Source organism: Monodelphis domestica, chromosome 4 (genome assembly GCF_027887165.1).
Source record: "Monodelphis domestica isolate mMonDom1 chromosome 4, mMonDom1.pri, whole genome shotgun sequence".
Classification (NCBI taxonomy): Eukaryota; Metazoa; Chordata; class Mammalia; order Didelphimorphia; family Didelphidae; genus Monodelphis; species Monodelphis domestica.
The window spans coordinates 11,001,101-11,020,918 of NC_077230.1; the positions used below are offsets into that span (position 1 = coordinate 11,001,101).

The 19,818-nt window shown below is 34.9% G+C and overlaps 1 protein-coding gene and 1 pseudogene across 9 annotated transcripts in view; both read left to right on the forward strand.

Annotated features, from left to right (window-relative positions):
* The window catches only part of SCAF4 (SR-related CTD associated factor 4), a 112,056-nt gene that overhangs the window by 20,754 nt on the left and 71,484 nt on the right, over positions 1-19,818 (forward strand). For all 9 annotated transcript variants that reach the window (XM_007493217.3, XM_007493220.3, XM_007493219.3 and 6 more), the window contains exons 2-4: positions 7,828-7,911; positions 8,502-8,546; positions 11,817-11,978. In XM_007493217.3, the coding sequence (XP_007493279.1) occupies positions 7,828-7,911; positions 8,502-8,546; positions 11,817-11,978 (291 nt within the window). The remainder of the gene's footprint in view (positions 1-7,827; positions 7,912-8,501; positions 8,547-11,816; positions 11,979-19,818) is intronic.
* Positions 1,324-7,821, forward strand: LOC103098919 (BTB/POZ domain-containing protein KCTD5-like; annotated as a pseudogene).

Below are 19,818 nucleotides of genomic sequence, written 5' to 3' on the forward strand. Positions count from 1 at the left end.
GTTTGCCAACACAGGGTTGAGGTTAAGTGACTTGCCCAAGGTCACATAACTAGATAATGTCTGAGCCCAAGACCTTTTGTCTTTAGGTTTGGCTCTCAGTCTATTGAACCACATAGGTGCCCCATTGTATGCATTTTCTAGATCTCTTTGGAGGAGTTTGGATAGGGGTCCTTGCTACATTGCTTCCTTCTTTCTCTTTTCTTAAAAGTTAAGCTGTGGGGGGGCAGCTGGGTAGCTCAGTGGATTGAGAGCCAGGCCTAGAGATGGGAGGTCCTGGGTTCAAATTTGACCTCAGACTTCCTAGCTTTGTGACCCTGGGCAAGTCACTTAACCCCCATTGCCTAGCCCTTACTACTCTTCTGCCTCTAAGGCAAAAGGTAAGGGTTTAAAGAAAAAATAAATAAAATATAGTAGATATAAACATAACTCAGAAAAAGGATTATATTGTCTGGAAATGGTGTTAACAATTTATGCAATGTAGGTTTTATAACATTGCATTGCATATAATATTAATTTTCAGAGTGTATTACATTTTGATCTACAATTTCAGAGGAAATATATATTTTCATTTATGATTAAATTCATTTTACTTTACCTTCTAGGTCAAGTAATTACTGATGGACAAATAGTTAAATACTCCAGGATACTTCATTATTGCTTTGTTCAGCAAGAAATTATTATGTTTTTATTATGTTCCAGGTAGTGTTTTAAGTGAAAGATAATTGTCTATTTCATCTAGATTAAAAAAATCAAACATCAACATGTTTTTGTTACCATTGTTGGAACATTCTTTCCTGTTCTAACTTTTGGTAGAATGCTGATATATAATCATAGCTAATGGAATCACAAAACTTAGGAGTTTAAGAGATTTTAGTAACATCAATTCTAATTCATACTTGAAGAGGAATCTACTGTACATATCCAAAAAGTGGTCTTTTAGACAGAGTGCTTGAAGATTAACCCATGAGGCAGCTAGTTTAGCTTTGGATAGCTTTAATTATTAGGATTCAGCCCAATACTCTAGTCCAGTGATGGGTGAACCTTTTAGAGACTGAGTGCTATGCTCAGCCCTCCCAGAAACCAAGTAGTGCCATGTGGGTCCCCCATCCTTTTACCCCTTACAGGGAAGGGAGAGAGAAGGTGCTTCCATTGGACTGCTGGGTGGAGGGGTGGGTGAAGTTAGGAATGTCCTCAGTGTGTGTAGAGAAGGGGAAGTGAGTGGCCCCAACACTCCACTCCACCTCTGCCACCTGTGATCCACTCATCTTACGTGCTGTGAGCTCCCCTTGGACTGCTGGGCAGAGGAGTGGGGAATATGAAAATATGTTATCAGGTAGGGTGGAAAGGGGGAGGGGAGCAGCTCCTCTTGAGTCCCTCTGCCTTTCTGGTAATGAGCTCTGGGGAGGGGGAAAGGTGCATGTGCTCAGAGAGTGCTCTGTGTGCCATAGGTTCACCATCACTGGTCTAGTCTGTTAAAAACTTTGGATCTTAACTCAGAAATCTCTTCTGTTCACTGTTTCTCCTAACTTTGAGTCATCTCTAAATTTTATTGATATGCCATCTTTGCCTTTAAGTAATTGGGACCTTCCTGCCCAGTAGACATTCAACCTTTAATGACTACTCCCTAGTCCAGCTGTTCAAAACAATTTCTGAATCCTTTACTTAGGTGATCATGGATCTAGAGGTGGAAGGGGCCTCAATATCATCGTAGATGGGATTTTTGAACCTAGGTCATTTGACTCCAAAGCCAGTTCTCCTGTAGATGATGTATCTCCTCCTTTTCCTTAAGAATAGTATAAGAAAGTTATTATGTGCTATGCTAAAATTTAGATCAACTCTTTTATCTGTTGCATTTCCTTAATCAGCTAGTTTTACAACCTTGTCAAAAAAAGAAATGATTCATCTGACTTGATCAGTTTTTTTAAAGTGGCAGAAGACATTTCATTTAATAATAAATTTACACATGAGTTTTCTGAAGTTATATAATCCATATTGTTTCCTTCCTTTACTCCCCCTTCCCCAAGCTGGCAAGCAATTCAATCTGGGATATACATGTATATCCTGAAAAAGCCTAGCCGCCTTGAGCGGAGCCAGGTTGGAAGGACTCGGATCGTGGTGGAGAATCACTGAAATGCCCCTGGCTTTCTGGCACCACTGCTCGGGGTGGGACCGGGGGTGGTGGTGGTGGCTTGTGTCGACGCTGTGACTCCAGGCTCGCACCCCTTGGGGAGCGGGCAACCAGGGGCGGTTCCAAGTGGGTCTGAGTCAATGTGGGCGGCACCTACTTCCTCACTACTCCGCAGACTCTGCTGGGACCCAAAATCCTTCCTGTACCGCTTGTGCCAGGCAGATCTGGACTTGGACTTGGACAAGGATGAAACGGGTGCCTATTTAATAGACAGAGATCCTACCTATTTTAACTGGTCATCAATAAGGACCTTGCAGAAGAGGGGGTGCTGCAGGAAGCTGAATTTTATAACATCACTAATAAAACTTGTAAAGGACAAAATTAGAGGAGAACAAGACAGCAAAACATCACAGGTGCGTACAGAGTGCTTCAGTGTCAAGAGGAAGAGCTCACCTAAATGGTGAGCCATGTCTGATGGCTGGAAGTTTGAGCAGCTAGTCAGTATTGGTTCATCTTATAACTATGGAAATGAAGACCAAGCTGAATTTCTTTGCGTTGTCTCGAAGGAGTTGCATAATATCTCTTATGGCACAACCAGTGAACCCAGCGAAAAGGCAAAGATTTTGCAAGAGAGGGGTTCCAGGATGTGAAGACCACAGTATTGAGAGCTGAAGAATTTTTACTTTTTTTCCTCCCAAAATACAATGAGTTGCCATGTTGAAGAGGCTTGGCTGAAGAAACCTGCTTTAGACAATTTTCAATTGAGATGTAGGTTTGTATTTGAATCTTTTTGGGGGGGCCCATTGGGTGTAGCATAAGACAGAATTGGCCGGCTGAGAGAATGTGAAGAAATTACTCCTTGGCAGAATACGTGGAGAATGTGTGTTTTCAGCCTATTGCTGGCACATGGCAGGACTGGCCCTGAGTGGAACAAGCACACACCCTGAATTCTTCCCCAGGTCTGTCTATGCAGGACTGAGACAGAGAGATCCTATAATGATCAGTGTGAAGTTACTTTTTTTTAACCTTTTTTTTCCTTTGGTATTACTTATTGAGGATAGTTTAAAAGACAATCCTTAAATGCAGACACTTGGGACCTTCATTTCATAGGAAATGCTTGGCAGCCCCAATTTACCGTCTTACACTGTTTGGTCACCCCATCCAAGCTTTTAGGAGAGCAAATGAAATCAGAAAGTAATAGGTTCAACACCAGGCAGCAGGAACATACAAGTGGAAAGTTGGCTCGGCTCAGCCATCCAGGCTTACTGCATGCATTTAGTTGGGAGTTTACCTTTATCTTCAAAGGGAAGCTCCTAATAAAGGAAGATTCTTTTTGTCACTTCTTCCTGAAGACCTTATTTTAGTAACTGATTCTTATGAAAATTAGGCTTCCATCCCAGCTAAATGTTGGATTAGGAAAAAAACAAAATTTCTTAATAAATACTTTCCAGCTAAGAAAACTTTGTATTCTCTAATAAAAACAAAAAACACATTTCCATATTTTTCATTTTTGTAAGAGAATAATTTTATAAAACCCAAACCCTAAAACATACCCAAATAAACAAGTGATAAATCTTATGCTTCCATCTACATTCTTATTCCAACAGTTCTTTCTCTGGGGGTGGATAGCATTCTTTTTCATAAGTCCTTCAGAATTGTTGTATTGCTGTTTGTAGCAAAGTTTGATTGTTCCACAACATTGCTGTTACTGTATACAGTATTTTCCTGGTTCTGCTTATTTTACTCTTCATTAGTTCATTTTTGATCTTTTCACCTCTTTCTGAAATCATCCTCTTCATCATTCTTTATAGCATATCACTGTGCTATCTATCGTATGGTGTCCATCACTGCCCACAGTAGCCCGTCACCATGTAAGACTAAAATTAATATCCAATAACTCCAAGAATTATATTTTATAAGATTTATTAATAATCACTTGAAGTAGAGGAAAAGTATAGCCTGAGTGAAGACAGGTTTACCAACTGTGAAAGCAGGAGAAGAGTGTGGAGGGGCATGGTTACAGAAATTAATCCAAAATGTAAGGACTTAATGTGAGGACGAAAGTAGGATTCTGGGAATTGTAGTTCAAAGGTACAGAAAATTCTAATTACACATCATCATATACCACATTTTGTTCAGCCATTCTCCAAGTGACATGTCTTTAGTTTCCAATTCTTTTCCACCACAGAGAACAGCTATAAATATTTTTGTACAAACAAGTTCTTTTCCATTTTTTAAAAATCTCTTTGGGATACAGACCTAGTTAGGGGTATTACTGGTGCCACGATCTAGTCTTTTTGTTTGTTTGTTTGTTTTTAAATTTTATTTAATTAATTAATTTAGAATAGTTTTTCATGGTTACACGATTCATGTTCTTTCTCTCCCCTCCCCCAAATCCCCTCCTATAGCCAATATGCAATCCCACTAGATTTTACATATGTCATTAATTAAGACCTATTTCCATATTGTTGATATTTACACTAGGGTGATCATTTAGAATCTATATATACCCAATGGCATGATTTATTCTTGATAAGACATTTTGGCTCTTTGTAATCACTATTTTAGTATTTCTTTTCTGTTTCATCCTAAAATTTTCTCAGTTACTGAAGTCAAGCTCACTGGCCTATAGTTTGGAAACTGTTCTAGTCTAGATATTTAACTTCTAGCCAAACATTTTCAATTTTTCATGGTTTTTCAAAGTATTACCAACAGTGGCTTTAGTTTTATCTGTGAATTTTCAGCAGCTGACACTTGACACATTTGAACAATGAATTAAGTTAAAAAAGGACAGCTAGATGTTCTTTTACAAATTTTAAGGATATTAACTCCCAGTTAGCCATTTGTATTGAACACTTCCAGTGTATATACAGCTTTTCTTGGCAGAGGAAACAGGCTAAAATAAGAACTGAACATCTCTGCCTTCTCTTTTCTTCTGTCCCCTGTTATCATCATTGCAGGCATGCTAAGGAGTTTTCCTGCTCCCTTTTTTATATGCATCAGAACCCTTCTCATTGATGCCTTCTTTCCTCAATAGCTTCAGCTCATTCTGAGCTTTAGCATTATTTTTATAGGGCTGTACTCTTACATAGATCTTCTGTGAGTGGTCCTTCTATGTCTATATTTCTATTTAAGTTGAATTTAGTTGGCAAGTTCTTTATTTTATTAATTAGTCTATAATTGTAAGTGCCTATTGTGCGGTGTTAGATTCAGGAGATAAAGGGATCCTACATTTTAATAGGAAACAACATATATGGCATTTACAGTAATAAATACAAATATATGCAAAGTTAAATAGGAGGTAGTTTGGGGGACAAGGCAGTACACTAAGTCAGCAGAATTAGGAAAGGCATTTTATGCAAATGATAGGGTTAAAAGTCCAATCTTAAAAGAAGAGAAGGACTCAGTGAGGTGAAGATAAGGAAGGGAAAGAGCACATTCTAGGCATGAAGGATGGTCAGAGCAAAGGCAAGGAGTTGAGAAATGAAGTGTGTTATATGAAGAATGGAGAGAAGGCCAAATTTGTCTGGCTTACTGAGTACAGGAGGCAAAGTAATATAAGGATAAAAAGGATAGTTTGGGTCCGTTTTGTGTGGGGCTTCAGAAACCAACGAGGAGTTTGTTTTTTCAGTAGACAGTAGCAAACCATGGCTAGATTTTTCACTTTTACAACATTTTGGGAAATGGATTGAAGCGAGAAAAGATTCAAGGAAACCAACTAGGCTTTTGCCATAACTAGAGAAAAAAAAAAGAATGTTATGCAAGAGATGTGGTGGTAGAGCAAGATTTGGCAATTGATTGAATATGTGGAATGGGATAAGCAACACAATCTAAAGTATGTATTAAGTACCTACGCTGTAGTAAGGTGTTGTGCAAGGAGAGAGCACAGACTCAAAAATGAAAACATTGTCTGCTTTCAAGGAGTTTAATTCCTATGAGGAGAGACATGGGTGTAGATGTGTGCTTTCACATATTCAAAATAAATACAGAAGATAATTTTTGTTGATGGGTCTTGTATAGAAGCTGACACTTAAACTGAAATTAGCTGTGTGTGTGGAGGGGAGAAGTGTGTGGAAGTGGAAATACTGAAACTTGGTAACTTTGAATATGTGGTGTAAGAGAGAATTAGTCATATATGAATGCATGCATGAATGAATGATTGAAGCATTTATTAAGCTTTTAATATTGGCAAAGTATTTCGGAATACAGATAGGAAAGTAAGATACTCTCAGCAACACATGATAGTTTCTTTTGCTAGTCATATGGGTAAGGTCCCACAGTCCTTAGGGTTCATTAACAAAGCATATGTTAATATGTTTTGTTTAATGATGTCATTTCTGCTAATGAAAATTATATCAGTTTCTGATGCTGAACCATTTGACAGTGCCAAAGACTGGTGGCAATACCTTTCTTCTCTATGTCTTTGGTAGCTGTGATTGAAGCACCCGTAGAATCAGCTGCCAAGTTGCACCTCCATAGGTAGCATTTCTCAGGTTGAGGGCACTGAATTGGAAACACTGCAATTTTCAAGTCTCTTAAGTTTAGGGTCATGGGAGATATTGTGGGTAACTTCTATGTTCATTATAAACCTGTGTGAAGGTTCCCTTTATAGAAATAGCGAAGTTCAGAGGAAGAATGGGCTTGGGAGTGAGAGGGCAAGGGAAGATAAGGATTGCTATTTCATATATTTTTAGTTTGAAATGGTCAGGGTGTGCAATGGATAAAGCTAGATAATAGAACTGGAATTCATGTGCATAGAAGTGATCATTTCTTTTCTGACAGAAAGAGACAATATAGGAAAAAGAAGAGGGGGCCAAGCAGAGCATTAAGTAGCAGCCAAAGTTAAAGAGTGCATGATATATGAATGATGGTAGAACAAAATGAGACTAAAGAGTGAAGCTGTCACTTGGGTAGGTAACTGAGGGAGAACAGATTCAGAAAAACCCAGAGGGAAAAGGGTATCTAGAGGGAAGAAGGGTGGGTAAACGGTGTGAAAGGCAGCAGATGTAAAGGAGTTAGAAAATTGAGGAAAAGTTCTTGGGTTTGGAAATTCAGGTATCATTGGTAACTTTGAGAGCTCAATTGCAGGTGAATGATGAGAGATGAGAAGGCAAACTTTTAAAGGATTGAGAAAAGAGAAAATACAGCTTTTTCTAAGAGTTTGGCTGGGGAGTGGAAGAAAATTTTAGAATATAGCTTGAGGAAATGCTAGAGTCAAAAAAGAGTTCTTAAAAATGGGAGAGACCCGGGTCTATTTGAAAGCAGGAGGGCAAGAGCCAGTAGATAGAGATTGAACATGGACGTGGGGAAATGATGATTGATTGTGAGTACAGTTTGCTGGAGAAAGCAGGAGTGGGTGGGATAAACAGCTTACCTTGAGCAGGATCACATCTCCATCAGACCAGGGGTTAGATAGAAGTCTCCAGCAGGAATAACTGAAGTTTATTATTATTCCTACATACCATCCTTCTGTGCCAGGTTTGTGCTTTGTAATCTTCAATTACTATTAAATAACTAAACTCCTGCTTCATGACTTTTCACAGTGATAACATTTCTCTGGTCAACAGATTCTTGAGCACTTTACACAGAAGTAGGGCGCTGACCTTCGGTTTTGATATAAAGTCACTTCGGATATGTTAATGCTTAGGTTCTTGACTTTTTCAGAAATTGTTTTAAATATTTTGTTATCTTGTATTTAGCTCTTTTCACTCATGGATATGAAGCCTCCCATTTCTCGGGCTAAGATGATTCTCATTACTAAAGCTGCCATTAAAGCCATTAAGGTAAGATAAACATATTTTGAAACATTAAAATGATAACCTTAGATTTTGAAACCTTTTTTACAAGTAGGGGGAATAGACTTTTGCTTTTCATTTAGGACTGTGTAATATCTCTTGCTGTTTATATAGCTTAATAGAGTTTATAAAAGTCATTTATGGTAATTAATATGGCTGTAGTTAAATTTTATTGGCTAAAATATTTTTAAAATATTTTAAAAATTTTTTGTATTACAAAATTATTCTTCTCAGTCACCCAGGTGACTTAGTGGATTGAGAGCCAGAATTGAAATCTGGCCCCAGATACTTCCTGACCCCAGATAAGTCACTTAATCCCAATTGCCCAGCCCTTACTGCTCTTCTGCCTTGGGATCAATACTTAGTTTTGGTTTCAATACAGAAGGTGGTAAGTTTTATATATATATATTAGTTTTCTGTTGTTTTCTGTCAGAGGTTGGTTTTGTCTCAATCTATTCACTTACATTTTGAGATAGTTCTAATGATTGTTAAGATGTAATTACATTTTCTATGTTTATTATTTGTAAAAAAGAAAATATTAAAATTGACGTGTGACTATTCTTTTTTTTCCTTTTCAGCTTTACAAGCATGTAGTCCAGATTGTAGAAAAGTTCATCAAGAAGGTAACTAAACTTTCTCTTAGGGTTTTCAGTTTCCATTTTATTTTGGTTTTGCTTTACTTAAGTGTCCTATTTCTGAAATTTTATCCTATCAAAAATTTTTATATTTAGAGAAGTTGTGGTGTTGCTTTTAGATAGTCTTTTGAGGAAATTAAATCTTTCTTGGTTAATTAAATCTTTATTTTCCAAAATAACTGTTAAAACAATGTTTTGTATGTAATTAATATGTTCAGTCAATCACAGTTTATGAATTAAGGTTATTTTAAAATAATGCATTTTTTGTAGTCAATGTAAAGTGGTTATAAAAGAGCCTGGAATTGCACATTTAACTGACAATTTTATGTTGTTTTCAATACAAAGAAGTACTTTTCTTTTAGGAAAGAGATTACTTTAACATTTCTTGTCAATATTGATAGCAAAAATGTGCTAACTTCTTTCTATTTTCTATTTTAAAAGTGTTCATTTAAATTAGAGCAAACTTGGTTGTATTTTGTTTTTATAAGAGTACATACAATACTTTTATTTTTTAAAAATGTCTTATGGATGAACTTTTCTTTGTGGATATCATTGTCATTTCCTAATGACCTTTCTTCCAAAGACCTTCTTTATAACAAATAAGTACAAACAAGCAAAATAAATCAACTTGTTGGACATGCATGAAAATGTATATCTTTCTTCCTAATGGCTGAGTATGCTTCATTGTTATTTCTCTAAAATCAGTAATTGGCTAGAATTCTAATAGAATTCTAAAGGCCTTCAGTGTTAATTTCCTTAAAGCCATTGTAGCCATCTTGTACATTTTTACAAGGAATTCAGTTTTTCTTTCAAGTTGTTCCTGCAGTACTTCTAGAAGATAAAGTTATATAGCCTATAGGCTGTAGCCTCTGTGGTTTCATTCTCCTTTTCCCTACCACATTCATCTCTGTCTCTTTTCTAATTTTTTTTCTCTTTTTCTTTTTTGATTTTACACTTCCTTTGAAGATGAATTTCATAAGAGTAAGCACTATTCAACTTTTGATTTTATATTCATATTCCCTGCCATAGTGCCTGGCTCATATAATAGGTGTTTAATAAATGCTTATTGAAGAGACGGGAGGTCCTAGGTTCAAATCTGACCTCAGACACTTCCCAGCTGGGTGACCCTGGGCAAGTCACTTAACTCCCATTGCCCAGCCCTTACCACTCTTCTGCCTTGGAGCCAATACACAGTATTGACTCCCAAGACGGAAGGTAAGGGTTTAAAATAAACAAACAAATTAATAATAAATGCTTATTGATCAATTAATTGATTAAACTTCCCACCAGTGTCAAAGGCATTGCATACTTCCACTCAGTCTGATAAGGATAAGAACTGGACCTATGGTTTCATAGGTATAGGTGATTTCTTGGCAAAGAAACTCCCACTAACCAGTGTTGGTCAGCACCAGCTGTGTAACTTAAACTCTTTTTTTTTTTTTAACCCTCACCTTCCGTCTTGGAGTCAAGAGTGGTAAGGGCTGGGCAATGGGGGTCAAGTGACTTGCCCAGGGTCACACAGCTGGGAAGTGTCTGAGGCCAGATTTGAATCTAGGACCTCCCATCTCTAGGCCTGGTTCTCAATCTACTGTGCTACCCAGTTGCCCCCTGTAACTTAGACTCTTAAAGGAGGAATACTTAACTTTGTCTTAAGGACTACTTTGACTTTTTAGTGAAACTTATGGCCTCCTCAGAATGTTATTAAATAATGCAGGAAAATAAGAAATAAGATTACAAAGGAAATCAGGTATATTGAAATAGTTGTAAAAAATATTTAAAAAATTATTTTGCAAATGAGAATACTGAAGTACAGAGAAGGAAAAAGACTTGCCAAAGATCATAAAGGCAAAGTTAGGATTTGATCCTAGCTCCTCAGCTTACAAATCCAATTAGAAAAGCTAGGTCAGTTGTTAGGCCTTGCAAGACCTGGTTAAACCAGACGACAGAACTACTATAGGGTCTTGATTAAGGGTATAACATTTAGAAATGGTATTTTTGAAAGTTTATTCAATTAGGTTTGACCTGTGGAGCTGAAGGAATCCTAACAGTTGGTGTTGTACCCAGTACAGAACCCTACAAATAATAGCTATGTAATAAACATTTGTTGAATGAGGATGTTTAGAAGAGTTCCAGGTTTGTGAGAGTAGGCTAATGTTTTACAAATTTTACAAATACTTAGTAGTTTTCAAAACACTTCAATATATGTTAATTTATATTATTTCTACAACCTTGTAGATTAAGGTTAAATACCTCAGTTTTAGAGATGAACAAAGGTTTTTGTGGTTACTGCAAAGATTTTTTTTCTGAATTATTCATTTTCCAATTCCAACTTCATTGTTTTTTTCCCCCACAAGTTTCCCAATTTTTATATATCAAAATCGTTCATTTTATTTCCTGTGATCCTCTCTATCTTGTTTGGTCAGGAACTTTGTGTCTCCTTCCCTGTTCCTCCAGTTTGTTTTTGCTATGTTTTATAGCTAGGTCATAGATCTATTTCAAGCATATTGTGGTATATGTTGTGTGTTTTTAATCTAAATCTTAATTTCTGCCAAACTGTTCTCTAACATCAGTCTTTGGATTTATCAGCCGTTGTATTATTCAGTTGCTTCTGGGTCTTGGACACCTAACCTGTTTTGCAGATCAACTTTTGTGTTTTTTAAGTAGCACCAAGTAACTTTATTGATTATCCTGTAGTATTATATTTGATAGTCCACTTTCTCCTCCCACCCCTTTTTCCATTACTTCCTTTTGAGATTCTTGTGTTCTAGATGAATTTCATTGCTGTTTTTTCTTAGGTCTATAGAGTAATCTTTGGTATTAATTAGTATGGGTAGCATGTAGATTATTTTAGGTTGTATTGTCATTTTATATTGGAGTGGTTCAGCCGCGCACAGTTAATTCTGTTAGGTCCTATCAAAGGTTTTTTATAGCTGCATTTATATATTTATATAATTTCCATGCATCTTGGTAGGTGAGCTTTGCATTATGTAGTTATTTTGAAAGGAATTTTTTTTTTACTGCTGTTTTGTTGGCAGTGCACAGAAAGGCTAATATAAAATAATAATCTTGTTTCTTTACTAAAGTTTGTGATTGAATTAAGAGAGACTTAAATGACTTATTCAAAATCATACAGGTGGTAAGTAGCAAAGCAGGGGCTATAATACAATCTTCCAATACTGAGAGACTTAAAAATATTAAACTAGACTTTATAAATCATTTTTCTTGTAATAATTATTGACTACCTTTTTATGTTTGCAGTGTAAACCAGAATATAAAGTTCCAGGACTATATGTAATTGACTCAATTGTGCGACAGTCTCGTCATCAGTTTGGAACAGACAAGGATGTTTTTGGGCCAAGATTCTCTAAAAATATAACAGCCACATTCCAGTATTTATATCTCTGTCCATCTGAAGATAAGGTATAGTTTAACTCTTAAAAACTAGAACTCAAAATCTTATGGATTCTGAATGTTGTTGATCTAAATTTAATACTGTTGGTTATCTGTTAAAGAAATACAGTTATGTCTCTGCCCTTTGGATGGCATTCCATATCTTCTAGTTTAGTTCTCTCTGAAACTTGAAAATGTTAGTTTTTTCCCTCATTTTAAAAAAGTCAATTTTTTTACATAATTTTTATTTTTAGAAATGTGGTAGAAAAATATTAATTGTGATCTTCCCAATACAGCTTTGCTTTTGTTGGGAAGTTTATGTGAACTGTAGCCCAAGATACTGAAATAACTGGAAGATACAGTTATTAAGTATGTTATTTTGAAAGATGATGGAAAACATCACAAGATTTGGAGAAAAGCAAATGTCCCAAATTTTCACATAAGAGAAGGCAAATGGAGTATGCAAACTATAGGAATTTTGGAAACTTTAGAACTAATTAGTGTTCGTTTATGATCATTTCGGAATTGAACTGGTCATCAAAGAAATCCAGCTTGGATTCATCAAAGACCTTCCTAGAATAAATTAATTTCTGTTGTCTCTATTATGAAATATGAACTCCTTTTGTGCTTTTAACACCTTTTCAACCTGGCTCCACCCTACCATTGTAGTCTCATTACTATTCCAAATTCTATGTTATAACCAAACTGGCTATCACAAGCAGTTGTTCATCCTCGTATTTTCATGTGCCATCCTGTTCCTCTCTTCTCCCTCCCACCCCCCAATCTGTGCCTGGACAGAATACTCTCCTCATTTTCTACCTCACAAAAATTCTTACTCTTCTTCAAGATACAACTCGGGAACCACTTTCTATTTGTTCAACACCTTTCCCGATTCTCCCAACTCGTGGTATTCTTCTTTTGTACAAATTTTGTATTTCTATAAAGCACATTATACTTGCTTAATGAATGTTTGATAATTGATTTCTTTTTTTCTCATGAGTGGTAGATTAAGTGAATGCTGTAGATTTTTTAACTTAAATCACTTTTTTTTTTACAAACCCTTACCTTCCGTCTTGGAATCAATACTGTGTATTGGCTCCAAGGCAGAAGAGTGGTAAGGGCTAGGCCATGGGAGTCAAGTGACTTGCCCAGGGTCACCCAGCTGGGAAGTGTCTGAGGCCAGATTTGAACCTAGGACTCCCATCTCTAGGCCTGGCTCTCAATCCACTGAGTCACCCAGCTGCCCCCTTTACTTAAATCTTTAGCATTATCACTTTAATAGTCTCTTGTGTTCTTGTAGACAATGTAAAAGGGAGGGATGTGGGCTTCATGATATACTAGATTCAGAAGTGGTTGAGTAGATGTAACGATAAATAGATGAAAGCCAACATAAAAGGAAATCCCTAGTGCAGTGTCCTGGGAATATGATTTAACTTTATGCTGTTAAACAAACATTTTGATGATTGTGATATGGGCTTAAAGTATATACTTATTAAATTTGCACATGATATTAAACCAGTAGGAATAGCTACTAGTTTATCATTACTCTATTCATAGAAAAGTTATTTGAAAAAGACCTACAACTTACTTGTAAGGAATATTGGAAAGGGAAACTTCAGATAGTACTAGATGAATGTGATTCTTTGATCTACCTGACCATTTCAAAATTATAATCAGGAGTTTGTTGTTTTTTTAATTCTTCCCTTTTCTCAAATATAATGATATGAAGTATGGTGATATCTTATACTATTACATTCACTGTACTCACAAAAACCAATTTCTGCTTATAATTTTGTTTTTTCTAAATTGACTTTATTTAACCTCTGTTCTAAAGTATGGCTTCCATGTTGTCCCTTTATACTAATTACGAATCCTATTTCTTTGACTTGAATATTAAGGACTTTACTCCCTTACAACAGGAATTTCTTTACTTAAGGAATTTTGTATCCTAACCCTTTTTCCTATTGTCCCTGAAATAGTAAAAATAATTCAGTATACTCCCATAAAAATTATAAGAGTTTTATTCCCATATTAGAATAGAACCAGCTCACTAAATTTTTTCAACTTGCTATTTTATAATTTGCTTTATTTCTACATTGAAATTTTTATATTGAAAATAATTTAACTACATATTTCTTTTTTATTTTCCATACTGTCATTAACTATAGCTAATTTAGCTGTTTCTTGTTTATTCTGCAGTATCATATGCTGCCTATATTCTTATATAACTTAAAATCATAAACCAAAAGGTTTTTAATTAAGCAGATGTTATCTTCTCTCTTTTCTTGTCTTATCTATTAATCTTTAAATTCTCAGATTCTTTACAAATTTCATTTTCTATTAGTCGGGTATGATTTCTTCAAATATTTGGCCAAGTCTAATCAGACCAATTCATGGTTTAACTTGATGGCTTCATTGCCAAAGTAGGCATAGGGAGGATGTTGAAAAATGATTATCAATATCTAAGACTATTCAAGAAGAAAGACTCCTCATAATTCTTACATTTGTATATTTTAAATACTTCTTTAAAGAAGAGAGAAAGAACTAGATATGGTAAGCACCAGATGATATTTCAAAGATTTGGTAATTTCTAGTCAATTTCAAGTTGTCTTAACTATCAGCCAGCAAAGAATTAAAATCAGTAAATTAAAAGAAAAGACAAAATTTGAGAAGCTACCACATGTAGTTATATCAGAGGCAGCAAGCTTTTGACCAAAACCTAGGTAATTGATCAAAGAACAGGAATTAATTGAAATTTAATTGGTATAAGAGAGTTAGCAACTTGAGGACTCCAACTTCAAATAACCTTTGTTTGCTAATATCTGATCTTGTTGACAACTAAAAGACATGACGGCAAAGATCAGTGCGTGTTTCGATATCAAGTTCATTTTCAAAACATTGCCAAGTAATATGGTTTTAACCCGTTTTTCTATATGTAAAATGCAGGTGATAGTTCCTATTTCATAAAGTTGAAATGAGAACAAAAGGAGATCAAATGAGATGATATCTAAAGTACTTTGCAAACTTTAAAGCACTGTAGCAATGCTAGTTATTAATGTTGCTTTGCTATAAGGTAACAAATCTCATAAAATTGAAAAATAATGAGAGGGAAGGAAAATGATTTTATATAATATAGATTGCTATGAAATTTTGATAATTCTCAGTCTATCTGTAAATAAAACTGGAAGAATTCTCAATGAAACAGGTTTGGTAGTATCATTAGTGATACCATTCTATGTATCGTATTTCAGAAAATAGAGTTGGGAATGGCACCTGGACCTTGAATAAATAAGTATAGAAAAATACACATAGGAAGCTTTATAGTTTTGGAGGTGTTCAAGGATTGATCATCCTGATATCAGAGAGACAGAGAATATCAAATGGGGGGAAAGTGGCAAGGTATCAAAAGCCAAGAACTCAAATATCTACTTTGTCATCTATAACATTTTTTAAATTATTTTATATACTTGAGAGTACCATTTATAAAATAGTAATCAATTTTAGTTTAAGTTATTAGCACTCTTATGATATGCAAAGCACTTTTAGAAAAAAAATCTTGACCTTCCATCTTAGAGTCAATATGTATATTGGTTCCAATAAAAAAGAATGGTAAGGGCTAGGCAACTCACCCAGGGTCACACAGCTAGGAAGTGTCTGAGGCCAGATTTGAACTCAGGACTTTCCAAATCTATGTTTGGTTCTCAATCCATTGAGCTCCCTAGTTCCCAATATGTTTTTTTTTATTGATAAGTGTTATGTCTATGATGTGTTAGGCACTACTTTGGATAGAAAGGAAAAAATGAAATTGGCTTCTGGCACCTGGAAGATTTTATATTCTATCAGGAGTAGGTGAATACAATTTGTATTCCACCACAATAAATTCATAACTCCTCAACAAAGTGAAAAGTCCTTGAAAGTAGTTGAGCAGAATAGCATATAATACTGATTGTGACTGAAACAAATTATGTCTTAGTAGGTTAACATTTGTTAACATAAGGGAAGTGTGCTTAATTTAGCTTTTTAAAGTTGGAACCAACAAATGTAATTTAAATTTTATTGCCATTTAAAGTTGTCATTTATATAGGTATAGCTAAAACTTTTTTATTCTTTGGATCATGTCTTCAGTCTCTGAATCATTTTATGAAAATATGACTATTTTCTGGAATTCATCATTTTTTTCCTTTAGGTTAATAATATTTCTTAGTTATATACCATAATTGCTTAAGTAAGTTCTTATTTATTGGGCCTGTATTTTGTTTCAAAATTTTTGCTATTACAAATAATGTTGCTGGTAATAATTTTTTTTTTTTACAATTAGGTCTCTTTTTGCCGTTAGTGACTACTTCAGAATATAAATCCATGAATGGAATTATTGGGTCAAAAGATAGGAAAAGTTTGTGATTTTCTTTATTCCAAGTTGTTTTCTATAATTGTTTGGGAATAGTTCATAACTCCAGAAGAAGTAAATTATCACGCTTATTCTTGGTTATGCTTTGCCAATCCATTGGCCATTGTGATTACTTAAGAGATTGTATTATTTCTGTTAGTAGCAATTTTTAGCACTTTTAAAGACATGAATAAACTATGCCATTTGTGTCTCCCAACATTGTAAAGAATTTTTCATCCTAAAAATAAGAAAATTATGTCCTAAGAAAGTTTTTGAGGCAGGATTCTAAAGCTGGATTTCTCTTGACTGATATATGGGACTGTTTCTCAATATAACAAAGGAGAGGGCTCTCATTGACAAATTTCTATAGGGTACTATACATTCTGAAAATAGTAAGTTGACTTTCCTAATTTGTGCTTGTTGATTACCAAAAAAAATTTTTTTTTTTAATTTGTAGAACCAAAAATGATCTAATGGCTCTTCTCCATATCTGCCATGTATAAATTAAAAACAGGCTTGATTCATTGAGAGTTGCAACTATCAAAATTATTTTGCTCAGCAGTCTTCTAGATATCAGATTCAGATGGGCATAAGTTAGATATCCTTATGACGAATGATGGCAATTCTGAATCCTTGACTTGCCAGTTTGATTTCCATCATTTGTGTTTTTGGCCTTGTGTACACTTCTCTAAAGGTCCTAAAATTGTATATTGTCTAGCATGCAGGCCATATTATTTTGTTGCATTCTAATCTGTAGGACATTATATTCCATGTTGTTAAACAGAAAGAAAGAAATGGAAATACAATGCTTTCAGTTTAAAATCTAGTCAGGAAGAAATGAAGTGCATTCACCCTTGTAATAAAAAAAAAAGACAACTTCAAATCTTGCTTCCTGACATTAACAGTGATTATGAACAAATCACTTAATATTTTATGAACTTTAATTTCTTCATCTTTAAAATGGGTACAATAGCACCTGGAATACATATATCTCATAATGTTATAAGGCTGAAATCAATGCATATAAAGCTTTTTAAAAGCAATATTTAAATAAAATTTTTCGTTGGTATCTTTATTGGTAGCTTGATTTAGCTTTGGAGACCAGGAAGTTCAAGTCTTTAATTCTGACATAAACTGGTGTTATGACCCCGATTTCACTTCTCCTTTCATTATACTTTTTTTTAAAGACCCCTTATCTTCTGTCTTAAATTGACACTATCTGTTCCAAGACAAGAGTGGTAAGGACTAGGCATGTTTAGGGACTTGCCCAGGTCCCACAGCTATGAAGTGTCTTAGGCTAGATTTGAATCTGGCACTTCTATTCTTTAGGCCTGGGACTTTATCCACTGAGCCACTTAGTTGCCCCTCTAGAAAATTCTTTTATGTTTGAAAGTTTTAAGAGAAAGTTTCAATATGTATTTTTGTAGAAAGAGTTTGCGCTTCTTGGAGATCACTCAATGAAATCACAATTCTGGGTTCTATCCCTATCCTGATCTTTTGTTTTTTACAACATTAATTATCCGAGTGTATTTATCCTCAACCTTGAAGCCATCTGTTAAGACCAAAAAACCCAAAGATGAGGAAAACTATACAGTTCAGCAAAACATGTCAGTTGCTGTCTCATATATGCAGTCCTTTCAAAGAAGGAGGCACAGTACTCTTACATATCTCTCTTTGATAGCTAATCTCTAATAATTATTACTTCATAGCATTCTGTTCTGAATGTTTTGTTGTTATTCTTTCCATTCATATTTTTGTAGTCGGTGTATATGTTATTTTGTAAATTCTGCTTCCTTCGTTTGGCATCATAATCATGCTGCTTCTCAATATTTATACATGCCATTTCTTAAGGTATAATCATATGTACCACAACTATTTTGATCATTTCCTTGTCATTGACCCCTTTGGGGTGTTTATCTGGCAATAAAATCTCTGGGTCAAAAGATAAGGGACTTTTTAGTCTCTATAATTCTAGGTTGATTTTTGGAATGATTGAACTAATTTCTAGCTCCATCAACAGTGTGCCAATGTATGTGTCTTATAAAGCACTTTCTAAAATATTAAAATTTCTAAAAAAATATTAAAATTGTCTAAATGCCATTTATTAGTAGCAACTTAACTATAAATTTTCTTTGGGGATTAATTTATTTGTATGTACTTTGATTTTATTTTTATAAAAGATGAGTGATTGAGGGGTGGGGATGGGGCACAGAATTAAGATGGCATGTTAAAAGCAGCAAGCTGGTTTTTCAACATCCCCTACCGAACAACTTTAAAATAACACTTCAAATCAAATTTTGGAGTAGCATCAAACAAAAGATCAGGGGGAGACATTTTTTTCTTGATCACGAAACATTAGAGGGTGAGCAGGAAAGCTCTGTGACCCTGGGGTGGAGGCCTATTCAAAGCACAGAAATGTGGCCACAGCTGCTTCTGGAGTTCTCAGCACAGGTATAAGGGGGTCTGACAACCGGTAAAAGAGATTATAGGGGTCTTGTTGCTGACATTGGGTATAGTTGTATTGAGTGGCATCTCTATTACCCATACATAGAAGTCCATGATAGGGGAGAGGAGGGTTCACACTCATAGTATCTAGGGCCAAAAGAGCACTAGTGTTTATGGCTGCAGGGCACCAGGTATTCTTCTTGGATAAAGACAAGAAGAATAGTGACCATACCTTTCTCTGGATCACACCATTTTGAAAGCACCAACAATTTATAGAGCCCTTAGAACTAACTTTGAAAATAGTAGCATGAAAAACTCTTGAAGCTCTGGACAGTGGCTCTCCACTCCTAGGTAAGCAGAGATCAACTTTAACATAAAGTTCAAAGTAAAAAAAAAATAGGCTGGAAAAATAAGCAACCAACAATAAAAAAAAAAGAATTTGACCATAAAAAGTTACAATAGTGGCAGGGAAGACCAAGACAAACTCAGAAGACAACATGAAAACAGTTAAAACCAAAGCCTCAAAGAAAAATACTAATTAGAATAAAGATAAACAAAAATTCTTAGAAGAAAGGAGATAATAGGTAAAGGAAAAATTGGGGAAAAAATGAGAGTAATGGAAGAAAATTATAATGAGAATTAACAGCTTGGTAAAAGAGGCACAGAAATTGTTGAAGAAAATATCTTAAAAAAAGATAAAAGAGGCACAGTAATTCACTGAAGAAAAGAGCAAAGCTTTTAAGAGCAGAATTGTCCAAATGTAAAAAAGAGTAGAAAATCTCACTAAAGAATATTATTCCTTAAAAATTAGAATTGGGCAAGCGGAATTCATAAGTCATCAAAAAACAATAAAAAATATAGGAAAAGTATGAAGTATCTCATTGGGAAAATAGTTTTCAAGGAGAGAGAATTTCAGAATTATTGTATTACCTTGAAATCTATGATCAAAGAAAGAGCCTAGCATAATTGCAAGACATTAAAAGGAAAACTGCCCTGTTATCCTAGAAATAGGAGCTAAAGTAGAAATTGAGAGAATCT